This window comes from Pseudorca crassidens, chromosome 13 (genome assembly GCF_039906515.1).
Source record: "Pseudorca crassidens isolate mPseCra1 chromosome 13, mPseCra1.hap1, whole genome shotgun sequence".
Taxonomy (NCBI): domain Eukaryota; kingdom Metazoa; phylum Chordata; class Mammalia; order Artiodactyla; family Delphinidae; genus Pseudorca; species Pseudorca crassidens.
The window spans coordinates 76,709,433-76,722,373 of NC_090308.1; the positions used below are offsets into that span (position 1 = coordinate 76,709,433).

Below are 12,941 nucleotides of genomic sequence, written 5' to 3' on the forward strand. Positions count from 1 at the left end.
ATTCAGGGTCCCCTAGCTGGGCTGACAAATGCTCCTCCAGAAGGTTAATGAGATAAAGTTTCCTCCAGCTGGTCCTTAAGCAGAGATTACACCTAAGGGGAAGATAAGGAGATTATTCCAGAAGCAGGCACTGCCTCATGTTCTTCATAAATTAGCCCTCATAAAGGTAAACCAAGAAGGTTATCCTCACTCAGCTAATATCAATATTTCACTATTTTTCATATTTCTGTCATTTTATTTTTTTAATGAGACTTGGGACTGTTCTGTGATTGTTACCAGAAACACCAATGCACAAAAGCCAGAATGTATTTGGAAACTAGAAGGGCTGTTTTTGTTCTTTGGATTTTTCTCCAAGTTCAAGGAATCAAAGGTAAGTTATTTAAATATTCGTTTATTTTTTTAATTGCTTATATATAAAATCTATTTACAGAGTCGAACATTCAAAATCAAGAAAGTCACCCCTGTATCTCAGAGGGCTCGTATATGGTAGGCCTTGAATGAATATTGATTGATGATTGAATGATTGTCAGAAATGGTTTTCACTTGCTGAATATTTATTTTATATTTGCATAATATATGTGTTTTTATATATATTTTATATTTGCATCTTAAGTGCAATTTATGTTAATAAAATAGGAGAGATGAATGCATCCTATTTACTCTTATAAAACATTGAATACACATTCATAACATTAATGTCAATAAAATTAGTAGGTCCATGAAAAAAATGAAATACTTTGTCAATTATGATCAAACAAAAAATGTATTCCATACCCTCTCATAGTTAAATCATTAGTTATTTTCCCTTAGAAAATAGCAAGGGTGCTTCATCTTCAGAGTCCATGATGGGGACCAAATCAGAAACTCGGTTGCTTGTAAAGTTGTATGCATAAAAGAACAAGCACTGCAAGTTTTTATAGCAAATCTTCAAGTGAATCTAAAATTAAAGCAAGCCACAAAACAGGCATATTTAAGAAAAACAATGTACTAAAAATAACTTGTTGAAGAAAGCTTCACTTTTTTTTAAGTATAAGGCTGACCATTATAACATAATGTTTTAAGACATTCGAAATCAATAATGTTCAGTTCTTCTTTAAGGATGACGTAGCTTTGGACAATCAACCTTTTAATTGAAGCATTGGTTTTAAAGCACCCATAGAAAAGTAGAACACATTGTTGATTCCATTTGTTAAGTCACAAAAATAACAGACCTGTCAGTTATTTTATATGTAACATTTTAGTGGTTGCATCTGGAGAGAGAAGAAAATTTCTGGAAAAGATTATATGAAAATTCCCTTTATGTTTTGCTACCTATAAATGATAATGGATGGAGAAAAAGTTTACTTACTTGCCTTTCAATTTGTCAATTATATATAAATGTTTACATTTATAAAAACATTTTAATTATAAACAAATGATGGGATTCCAGTATATTCTGAGCTTAATCTGCTGAAGCACACCGATTTGTCAGTTTCCGAAACTTGACCGGTCAAATCAGCTTTGGTTCTGTTTAATTAATTATGTTAACTAATTTAGCTATTTTCTCTATTTTCATATATTATGTATCAGCTATTACAATTACAAATAGCATAATTACATACAGAAATTTAAATGAAAGAAGCTCACCAAAAAACTACAATTTGCTATATGCCAATATCTATGAAACAAACTATTATAACTGCATAATAAAAAATCTTTACATGGTTACTTGTTTGGAGCTTTTTATTCCATAAGAACCTCAGATCTGTGAATTTCTGTTAATCTTTAATTAGTGAGGTCCACGGGTAATTAGAGTTTATGTACTTCAGCCAGACTGGTTTCCCATTTGTGACTAATTAACCATTACGAGTGTATTTACATAGAAAATGCTTTTGGAAGAGAGAGGAGTTCAACTCAATACAACTAGCTGTTGAGCATAACAACTGGGTATTTAAAGTCAAGAATTTCTTTTTAAAAAGTTATAGATTATTTGAAAAATCGAAAGATATGGAAAATTACCCATAGTACACCTATCCAAACACAACCTATGCTGACACCTTCATATGTTCCTCAGTCTTTTTTCTACGCTTATTCATTCTTTCCATGATTGCAGTTCTACTGCGCACACAATTTTATATGAGGCTTTTTGCACATCTTTTGCATCAGATGAATGGTCTACATTGCTATCTTGCTTTGACAAGCATCATTTTATTGGCTGCATAATGTTCCTTTCAGTTGATATCATGATTTGCTTTATCTAAATACTCAACGAAAGAGAAAGAATCGTTTCTAATTGTTTTGTTATTATGATATTAAGATATTCATTGCAATGAATATCTTTGCACATAAGCTCTCTCAGTATTTAAGATTCCTAGGATGAATTCACTAAAGTAAAATTATTGGGTCAAAGCAATATAAACAGTTTATGCATGGTATTTGATTCATTTTGCCAAATTTCTTCTCAAAAGTTTTCCTATGCCGGTAGGTAATTTTTCCCAATTTGATTCCACAAGTGGAGTGTTTGCTATGTACCCAACACAGAATATTAACAGATTCAGAGATATGCCGATATTTCAAAAGGTTTCTTTTAAGCTTTGCAGATTTCAAATGTAGTTTTTCCATTGATACATAAAAATGAAATGGTTTCGATTTCAAAACATTCATTAAATAAATCGTTTAGTGCAACAAAAGACAGTTCAATAGTTTCAAAGAACAATTACTTCATCAAGATACAAGCACCTCTCTTCGGTTTTCATAATGCAGATGCCAGTTATATCCTACGTGTACTGCACTGCTTTCTTCGCTTACCTTTCCATTTCGCATAAACAATTTCATCTAATTGCTTGTGACATTCTGAGGTGTGGGAGAAAGAGAAGAGAGAAAAGCCACCCTTAGCAAACCCTAAAATGGAAATGGTGTTTATCAGAGTATGGGCTTTTTGCATTATATTTGGTTATACTAAATGAAACCTTAACTAAGTTATTATTAGCTCACCAAGGTAGGGTAATTTATTTTAGTAACTGTGAAATGTCAGGAAATTTGCATTTGAAGACACTCCAGTTCTTGCTAATTCTTTACTACTGAGATATGTTCTCATTTCATAAAATTACCCAGGAAGTTATTTTTCCTCATTGCGGCTCCATGAACAGAGAACAAAACTTCATTTATATACCTGAGATAGCCACCCAGTGACAGTCACATTAACTTTGCAGCCCCTATATTTTATCATCTCTGCTACGGTCTCAGAACAGTGTAATTCAAAAGGTTGAAGGCAGATCTTTTTCTTCAATTATACCTGAAAAAATGTCCTTAAAATCAGTCATGTAAATTGAAGACACTTTATGTCCAATTGAACAAACCACGGCAGCACACCTCACTCAGACCATTTATTAGATTATATGCTTTAAAAAGAAAAGGCGATTGCTGCCTTGTGACCCTTCCAGGCTTATTTTGCTGATCACACTGAAGGACTATTACATGTGTGAGCTAATTAGGCAGCGTTGACGGGACCTATTGCTTTCGTGGCCATTTCCATCAATCATGAGCGAGCCATCACCCTAAATATCAACCAGATTTGCATGCTAATCCCGTACGCAAATTCAGATCCTGTATACCTTCGGTGCCTCAGCCATGTTCACAGATCTTATGCCGTTTTAAAATAATCCGTTTGAGGCAAACCAAAAAACCAGTTTGTTTTTCATAATAGTCTCTAGGTTTATATTATATATAATTCAGTAGGTATTTGGAAATGACCATAGGAAAAGTCTGGTTTTCAGCAACCATTGGGTCTGAGCTCCCTGTCTGAGACTGAGAAACAGTCTCCCTGGGATTTTCGCCTCACTAATCAAGAGCACCATGTCAGATGGAACCGTTTTAATAAGGGAGGGAGTGTACTTTTTGCTCTGGATCCAAGGCAATCTGCATGCTGAAGCTTATCCTACAGAGAGCTGATACCGTGATAATGAGAATTCATATATGGAAATGCCACTGTCAGATCCGACCTACAGCATGCATCATTACGATTATTTATTGAGAATGTACTCCCACTGCTGCCCCTCTCTGCTGGCCACAGTGAATGTGGGAAGAATATGAAAGAGCTACAGAACCATGATAAATACTTCTAAGCCTACGGCTGTATTCAGTAGATAAATATTCTCCCATTTACATGCAGCCATTCTTGAGGAAACTGTGTCTTTCTGCGCACCTTTATAAAGGCATCTTCTTTCATTCCAACTTGGGTTTCTCCATCCAGCCACCTTTAGACCCCTCACTCACCATGGCCCACATCTATTTTCATAATTGCTCCCCTAGGAATAGGATTAAAGGAAACTAAGCCAAAAGCCAAGGAAAGAGAAGAACTTCCAAAGTCTCCCCGATGCCTTCAGAATCAAGTCCAATCATTTCATCTGAGTGTCCTTACAATCCGCCCCTACCTTCCTTTCCAGCCTTACTTGTAGAGCCTACATGAGTCCGCGCCATGGCTAGACACATTGCTTTCTGCAGATCTCCTTACTTGGGAAATATACACCAAGAGTGTACAAAACATATATGTGGTATTTAGAGAATAATAATAACATGCTCGCTTCCCAGGTTAAATAATAAAACATTAATAGTATCTCAGAAGTCCCCTGTCTGCTCTGCCAGGATCTCGTCCCCTTTACCGTCATGAATCTTGTGTTAATCACGTCATTGCTTAACATTAGTGTTTCCACCTATAGATGTATATTAATATTTCTTCATTTTGTTTGTGTATTTATATAAGTAATCTCATGCTGTATGTGTTCTCCTATGACTTAGTTCTTTGGCTCAACATTATATTTTTAAGAGTCACCCACACTGTTGCATACATCAGACCCTGAGGCAAGAGCTTACCTGCTACTCTTCATTAGGGAGTGCATTTTCAGGGAAACAGGAGGAGAAGAAAATGAGGGATGAAGCAGTGAAAGAGGGAAAACCAACATAAAGATGCCTCACCGAACTGGCCAGCACTTGGTGTCAAGTGCAACCAATTGCTGATATTAAGGGACCATCTTTAGAGACTACAGGATCTCCAGATTGTCCATGAGGTTGGGAGCCTAGGGGTAAATGGAGAAAAATTCATAAGAGATCTCCTCAAAAGTTCACCTTGGGCTTCCCTGGTAGCGCAGTGGTTGAGAGTCCGCCTGCCAATGCAGGGGACACGGGTTCGTGCCCTGGTCCGGGAAGATCCCACATGCCGCGGAGCGGCTGGGCCCGTGAGCCATGGCCGCTGAGCCTGCACGTCCGGAGCCTGTTGCTCCGCAACGGGAGAGGCCACAACAGTGAGAGGCCCGCGTACCGCAAAAAAATAAAAATAAAAAATAAATAAATAAAAGTTCACCTCAAAGGACATTAACTTCCCTGCACTTCCAGTGCACCCGTCCATGGACCGCGGGTGGGTCTTGGTGCTTCTCACACCTCTGCAGCAACAGAAAATCCTGGGGCAGGAGAAAGCAGACACCGTGACACAGCAAGAGGCAAAGAGCTGTGGGCTTGTGTCTCCCATAATGGGTCAGAGCTTATGAAGAGCTGGTCTGAGAGACAGGTGAGGCTAAGTGGGCCTGAGATGGTGCTTGAGAGGCGCCTGGGACATGCTGCTGCCTGGTATGGATACACCGTGTATTCATTCTTCTGTTGATGGACTTTGCATTACATACAACACTGGTACAGACATTCCCAATTGTCCCCCGGTGCTCTCCAGGAATCTCTCCAGTGTCTAGCTCTCTCTTTCTCTCTCTCTCTTCTGAATAGGAGAGAAATCATTGTGTCACGAGGAATGCATGTTTTCAGTTTTACCAGGTGATACCGAACTGTCTCCCTAAGTGTCTGTGCCATTTAGAGTGAGAATCCCTTTTGTTCCAAATCCTCATGCACACTTGTTATTGCCTGACTTTTTATTTTTTGTCACTCTGCGTTGGGGGTGAAATAGTGTCTCAATGTGGTTTTAATTTGCATTTCTCTGATTACTAACGAAGTTAAGTATCTTTTCCTGTATTTTTGGGTCTTGTGTGCTTCTTCTAGAAAATCCTTGAACAAGTTTTTTGACCAATTTTTTCATTGAGATATATGTCTTTTCTTACTGATTTGGAGCAGTTCCTTTTAAGTTGCAGACACCAACCCTTTTGCAATTATGTTCAAAAACCTTCTGTCAGTTTGTAGCCTTGCCTTCTTACTGTCTTAATGGTATAGCCTTTGATGAACACACATTCTTAATTTCAGTGCTGTTGAATTAGCCTTAGTAACTTCATATTCTCCTATATTGTCTTATAAAAGACATTTTGTTTTTCATACTTAATTCACGACAATTTATTGTGTGTGTGTGTGTGTGTGTGTGAAGCAGGAAAACAATTTCTTTTTTTTTTTAATACTGATAATCAATTGTTTTAGCGCCACTCAATGAATACTTTCTCCTTTTCTCTCTGCTCTGTGATGCCTCTTCTGCCATGGACATGGGTTTGTTCATTTTTTTATCCCTGAGCTAACACCACATTGCTTCAATTATTTCAAATTTATAATAATCTTGAAATCTTGTACCCATGTTTCCCTGGCTTAGTTCTCTTTCTACAGGAGTGTCTAAGCTATTCTTGACTCTCCACTCTTCCCTAATACATTCTAAAATTAGCTCACCAAGTTCCACAAAAATCCTATGGAGGTTGAACTGGAATTATGTTGGATCCATAGATGAATTTGGGGGAAATTGACACCTTTAGAGCATTAAGTCTTTCTACCAAGAACAGGGATTATCTCTCCTTTTATTAGTACCTTACAATTAAGTTGCATAATGACTTTTTAAAGGGCTCCACATCATGGACTTATCCCTAGCCACTTGATATTAATTGTGATCATGTAAATGGCATCCTTATTACATTTTTTTAACATCGTTATTGGAGTATAGTTGCTTTACAATGTTGTGTTAGTTTCTGCTGTATAACAAAGTGAATCCGCTATACATTACATATATCCCCATATCTCCACCCTCTTGCGTCTCCCTCCCTCCCACCCTCCCTATCCCACCCCTCTAAGTGGTCACAAAGCACCGAGCTGATCTCCCTGTGCTATGTGGCTGCTTCCCACTAGCTATCTATTTTACATTTGGTAGTGTATATATGTCAATGCTACTCTCTCACTTCGTCTCAGCTTACGCTTCCCCCTCCCTGTGTCCTCAAGTCCAATCTCTACATCTGTGTCTTTATTCCTGTCCTGCCACTAGGTTCATCAGAACCATTTTTTTCTTTTTTCTTAGATTCCATATATATGTGTTAGCATATGGAATTTGTTCTTCTCTTTCTGGCTTACCTCACTCTGTATGACCGACTCTAGGTCCATTCACCTCACTACAAATAACTCAATTTCGTCTCTTTTTATGGCTGAGTAATATTCCATTGTATATACGTGCCGCATCTTCTTTATCCATTCTTCTGTCAATGGACACTTAGGTTGCTTCCATGTCCTGGCTATTGTAAATACAGCTGCAATGAACATTGTGGTACATGACTCTTTTTGAATTATGGTTTTCTCAGGGTATATGCCCAGTAGTGGGATTGCTGGGTTGCATGGCAGTTCTATTTTTAGTTTTTTAAGGAACCTCCATACTGTTCTCCATAGTGGCTGTATCAATTTACATTCCCACCAACAGTGCAAGAGGGTTCTCTTTTCTCCACACCCTCTCCAACATTTATTGTTTGTAAATTTTTTGATGATGGCCATTCTGACTGGTGTGAGGTGCTACCTCATTGCAGTTTTGATTTGCATTTCTCTAATGATTAGTGATGTTGAGCATCCTTTCATGTGTTTGTTGGCAGTCTGTATATCTTCTATGGAGAAATGTCTGTTTAAGTCTTTGGCCCATTTTTGCACTGGGTTATTTAATTTTTTGATATTGAGCTGCATAAGCTGCTTGTAAATTTTAGAGAATAATCCTTTGTCAGTTGCTTCATTTGCAAATATTTTCTCCCATTCTGAGGGTTGTCTTTTGGTCTCATTTATGGTTTCCTTTGCAGTGCAAAACTTTTACGTTTCATTAGGTCCCATTTGTTTAATTTTGTTTTTATTTCCATTTCTCTAGGAGGTGGGTCAAAAAGGATCTTGCTGTAATTTATGTCACAGAGTGTTCTGCCTATGTTTTCCTCTAAGGGTTTTATGGTGTCTGGCCTTACCTTATTACATTTCTATGTAAAAAAGTAATTGGTTTTATATTCCAGAGCTTTGCTGAACAATCTTTATTCTGAAAATTCACTAGCAATTCTTTGGAGTTTTCTCCATTATCATTTGTGAATAAAGAAAATTTGAGTTCTTTCTATTCAGTCTTTGTATCTTTTCTTTCTCTATATTTTCTTGCTGCCCTTCCTAGGCCAGCCAGTATGATGTTAAAGAGAAACGCTGATGGCATGATCCTTTCCTTGTTACCGATCTTGAAGAGAATTCTTTCATAGTTCACCATTAAGTATGATGTTTGTTTTAGATTTTGTGTTTGTTTTGTTTTTGAAAATTCCCTATATTAGGTTGTGAAAAAAAGTTCCTTGCTATTCCTAAGAGTTTTAATCATGGATAAATATAGAAATGTATTGTGTATTTCTTCTATTTCCATTGAGATTACCAAATGGTTTTTCTCTTTTAATTCATTAATGTGAAAAATTACCTTAATAAAATTTCAAATATTAAACTAACCCTACATTCCTGAGATAACTCCAACTTGGTCATGACCTTTTTTCAAATGCTGCTGGATTCCATTTGCTAATATTTTATTTCAAAATGTTACATTAATATTCATAAGCAAGATTGGACTATGATTTTTTTCACATAGTTTCCTTGTCAGGTTTTGTACGAGTTTGTATGAAAATAAAGTTATTTTTTCCATGAATATTTGATAGAACTCTCTGATGAAGCTAAAGAGTTATATTTATGAAAGGATATTTGACTACTGAGTCAATTTTTTAAAGGTGATAATAATTAGGTTTCCTGTCTCTTCTTATATCCATTTTGGTAAGTTGTATATTTCTAGAATTTATCCATTTCATATAAAATTTCAAATTTAGTGACAAAACATTATTCATACCCTCTTGTTAAGTTTTTCATGTCTATAGAAAATATAATGATGTCCCCCTTTTCAATCCTGATAGTAATTAAGTGTATTTTCTCCTTCTTATGATTTTTGTTTCTGTTATTAGTATTTTCAAAGGAAAAGTTTTTGGCTTTTATATGTCTTTTTCTTCTCTTTTATGTTATCTTCTCTTTTATATCTTCTTAATCTCTACTCATCTTCTTTTCTTGTATTTTCTTTTATTTTTTTTCTTTTGTTAACCTCTTGAGATAGATGCTTAGCTCATTAATATTTAGCTTTTTTCTTTTTCTAAAATAGGCATTTTAATGAGATAAGTTTACCTTTCAAGTACTGATTTAGCTATATCCCACAAGTTTTACTATGTAAAAGTTTATCATTTGATAAAGATATTTCTAATAACCAGCATGATTTCTTCACTGAATTATGGGTTATTTATAAGTATTTTTTTTCGATTTCCAAACATATAGGGAATTTTCCAGTTGTTTTTTAAAACTGATTTTTAGCTTACTTCTTTGCTGGTCTGAGAACATAATGTACATGCATTATAGTCCAATATACAGTCAATATTTGTATGTTCTCCCTGTGCTTGAAAATGAAGTATATTTTATATATAATATAAATATATACTATATTATATTTTTGTTTTATAATGTTCTATATATGTTCATTAAGTCAATTTTAGTTATGTTTTCAATCCTCTGTATCTTTATCGATTTTTTTCTGCTTGTTCTATCAGTTACCAAGAAAGATCTCTTAAAATCCACCTGCTATTATTGTTGATTTTATTTTCTTTATTGTTCTGTCAAAGTTTGCTTTATATATTTTAAGGTAATATTATTAAGTACATAAAATTATAACTTGTTACATCTTTCTGATGACTTTTAAATTTTTACCATTATGATGTGACTATCATCGTCTTTGTAATACTTTCAGCCAAATAAGGAAATTTGTCCACTGATGTGGTGGAACTGGCCCATACTGACTTACAGGAGCCAGTTGCTCACATCTCTTCCCAACTCTGTGTTCAGTAATAGCACATCGGTGGCTTGAAATCAGCCATGGGAGAGTTATAACACAGAAAAATTGGCAAATGTTGCAAATCAGGCCTTCTCATCCAACCCTAAGAGCTGGTTATGGAACATTTAACAGAAGACCTCTGACCTCATTAGATACTAATATAGCTATACCAACTTTCCTTTGATTAGTGTTTGCATAATATAACTTTTTTCCATCCTTTTAATTTCAACTTCCCTATGTCTTTTCATTAAATGTGTCTGTTAAAACAGCATATAGTAGAATTTTTTAAATGTAGTCTGACAATCTTTCTCTTTTAACAGAAACACTTTGCCCACTTATATTTAATGTGTCCCAAATATTGCATGGGACATACTTATACTAAAAATTTAAAAATTTACATAGTTGTTTATTGGAAATTCAAGTTTGACTGGGTGTCCTATATTTTATTTGCTAAATCAGGCAATCCTATTCCTATCTTATTCCTAGCCCTAAACCTCAAAGTATAACGGTACCACATCATAATAAGAGCTAACAATGTGCCAGGCCTTCTGCAAAATCGTGACCCCTATTTTCTCATTTAATCTTCAAAACAAAACAGAACTATATAACACGCAAACATGAATCCGTATCTATGGTGTTGGAATTATTGTTATACCCTTTGTAGGTTAGAAAGTTGAAGCACATCGAGATTATTTGCCCAAGTTCAGGAAGTGGCTCAGGAAGGCAGAGCCATCTTACTGTAACTTCAGCCCCACAGGTACTCAAGATGAAGTTCATCTTTCTTCTCTGCAAGAACTGTGATAGTTTCTCATGCATAAGAAAGGCAGAGATGTATAGCTGTTTAACCTGTTTAATCTGTTCCAATTCTGCTCTCCTTGAGCAGCTACAATATCATTCTTTTGTGGCAATATATGCAAGAACGCTGTACATGCAATTCTCTTTACTCAGAATTCCCAATACACTCCAAGACCAGGTTTACATGAGAGCACTAAAACTTAAGAGTAGCTGTTTCATAGTGTGTAATATTAGGATCGTCAGCAACAAAGAGGTTCAGAAAATAAAGATGCTGGGCTAAATTAGCTGATTCTGATATGAGTACTTCAGACATGGTTAGAATCTAATGAGATAAATATGCCCCAAATATGTAGCACCCCTAGAAATCAAAGGGAGAAAGACACCAGCACAGCTGGAACCGGAGGAAAGTGGTTAATGTGTCCCATAAGCGAATCTATCTTCCTGCCCCCTGCTACTTCCTCAGTGTACTCCCAGCTTCTGAAGTTAGCTTCCTTCTAATTTGGGGGATTTTTTTACAGGCTCTTGGTAGGTCTTTGTGATTTCCTGCTACTTATCTTCCCCACCCACTTCCAAGCAGATGGTGGACAGACTCTGCCGCGAAACACTTTGGTTTCCGTATCATTCAAACTATCTGTCAAGCCAGGCTAGAAAAATGCTCTGAAAACTATCACATCCCATACATTTGTGAGATACAACTCATCATCCGCAGATCTCAGATTAACTTGTAAAATTCCATTCTGATTCTCTTATTCGTAACCTGTGTATTTATTTAAACTCCACATTCTGAAACCAATGGAGATGGTGCCCCCCAAATTTACATGATGGGTCAAAAATTGGAAAGCAGAAAAAGGTTAGTAGAAGTTAGTTAATGTAAGGAAGAGATGATTAAAAGTGGCTTAACAGGGTTGGTCCTACACAGATATGGAGAAGGTATCTGCCTACCCAGGGTGATTTGAGGGATACTAAAACATCCAGCTGCTGGGGAAAACAGTTTCTCTCTGTCAACTCCTGAAAACAAGCCTTAGCTAGGCTAGCCAGCAACTTCAACATAATTGTTCTCACCTCAGTTTCACATGCCTGTTTACTTCAACCTGACCTCAGCACTAAACCAACTCCACTCACCGTTTTCCAAAGAAATATACTTTACAGTTAGTCACAGCTTATAGAAATATCCTACTCTTCTAACTTTCAAGACTGGCTTGTTTGGGGGAGAAAGGATTTTGCTGAGTTTGCTTATGTATTCATGTGAAAATCATTTACAATCCTTCACATTTTAAACTTCGCTGCTAAAATGCTCAAGTAAATTTAGCACTGCATGAAGAAGCTAAGTGTTTATACTGTGGTTTCTCACAACCTCTGACACACGAATGCAGACCTTGAGGGCACTTGAGAGTCAAGGGCATCCCATGGTCCTGAATTGCAGCAGGAACAGTGCCTCTGGAACCGGCAGGTGGCTATGAACGGGCCTTGGCCAAGAGGATTTTTGTGAAGGATTCCTCGCCTTAGGTGAAGGCAGGCTATGAGCCCTTCAAGCTACCCCAGGACAAGTGCCTCAGTTGTGTTGCTCTCCTTTCTGAGGACACAGAAGGCCAGTCTTTTTGGAGTATGCTCCTACCCCTACTCAACATCCTCCTCTGTCTCCCCATGAAAGGGGTGAGGAGTGAGCACCCATTTTTGTTCTGTGTCCAAGACCCTGCCCTGCTGGACCCCTGCCTGTCGACTCCCTGACACCTACCAGATATGAAGAGCTCAGGACCCCACTTGCTCACAGGTCATCCCCCCGGGGCACAAAAGAGACCACCCCCTTTCTCTTTCCTTTATTGGAAATCTATAATTAACATTTTTATAGATCTTTTTAGATTTTTCTATGTATATGAACAGATAATTATTTTATAAAAATTGGATCAACAAAATATATTTTCATGCCATTATATTTTATGCTTGTCCAGAATTCTAATGAACTCTTTTTTTTAACTTGGTAGGTATTTTTTGTTGTTGTTGTTTATTTATTTTTCATTGAAGTATAGTTGATTTACAATGTTGTGTTAATTTCTGCTGTACAGCAAAGTGA

The 12,941-nt window shown here is 36.5% G+C and overlaps 1 protein-coding gene across 2 annotated transcripts in view; it reads left to right on the top strand.

Annotated features, from left to right (window-relative positions):
- Positions 1-303: 303 nt before the first annotated feature.
- Positions 304-12,941, top strand: part of IMPG1 (interphotoreceptor matrix proteoglycan 1) — a 94,162-nt gene continuing 81,524 nt past the window's right edge. For both annotated transcript variants that reach the window (XM_067702973.1, XM_067702974.1), the window contains exon 1: positions 304-370. In XM_067702973.1, the coding sequence (XP_067559074.1) occupies positions 304-370 (67 nt within the window). The remainder of the gene's footprint in view (positions 371-12,941) is intronic.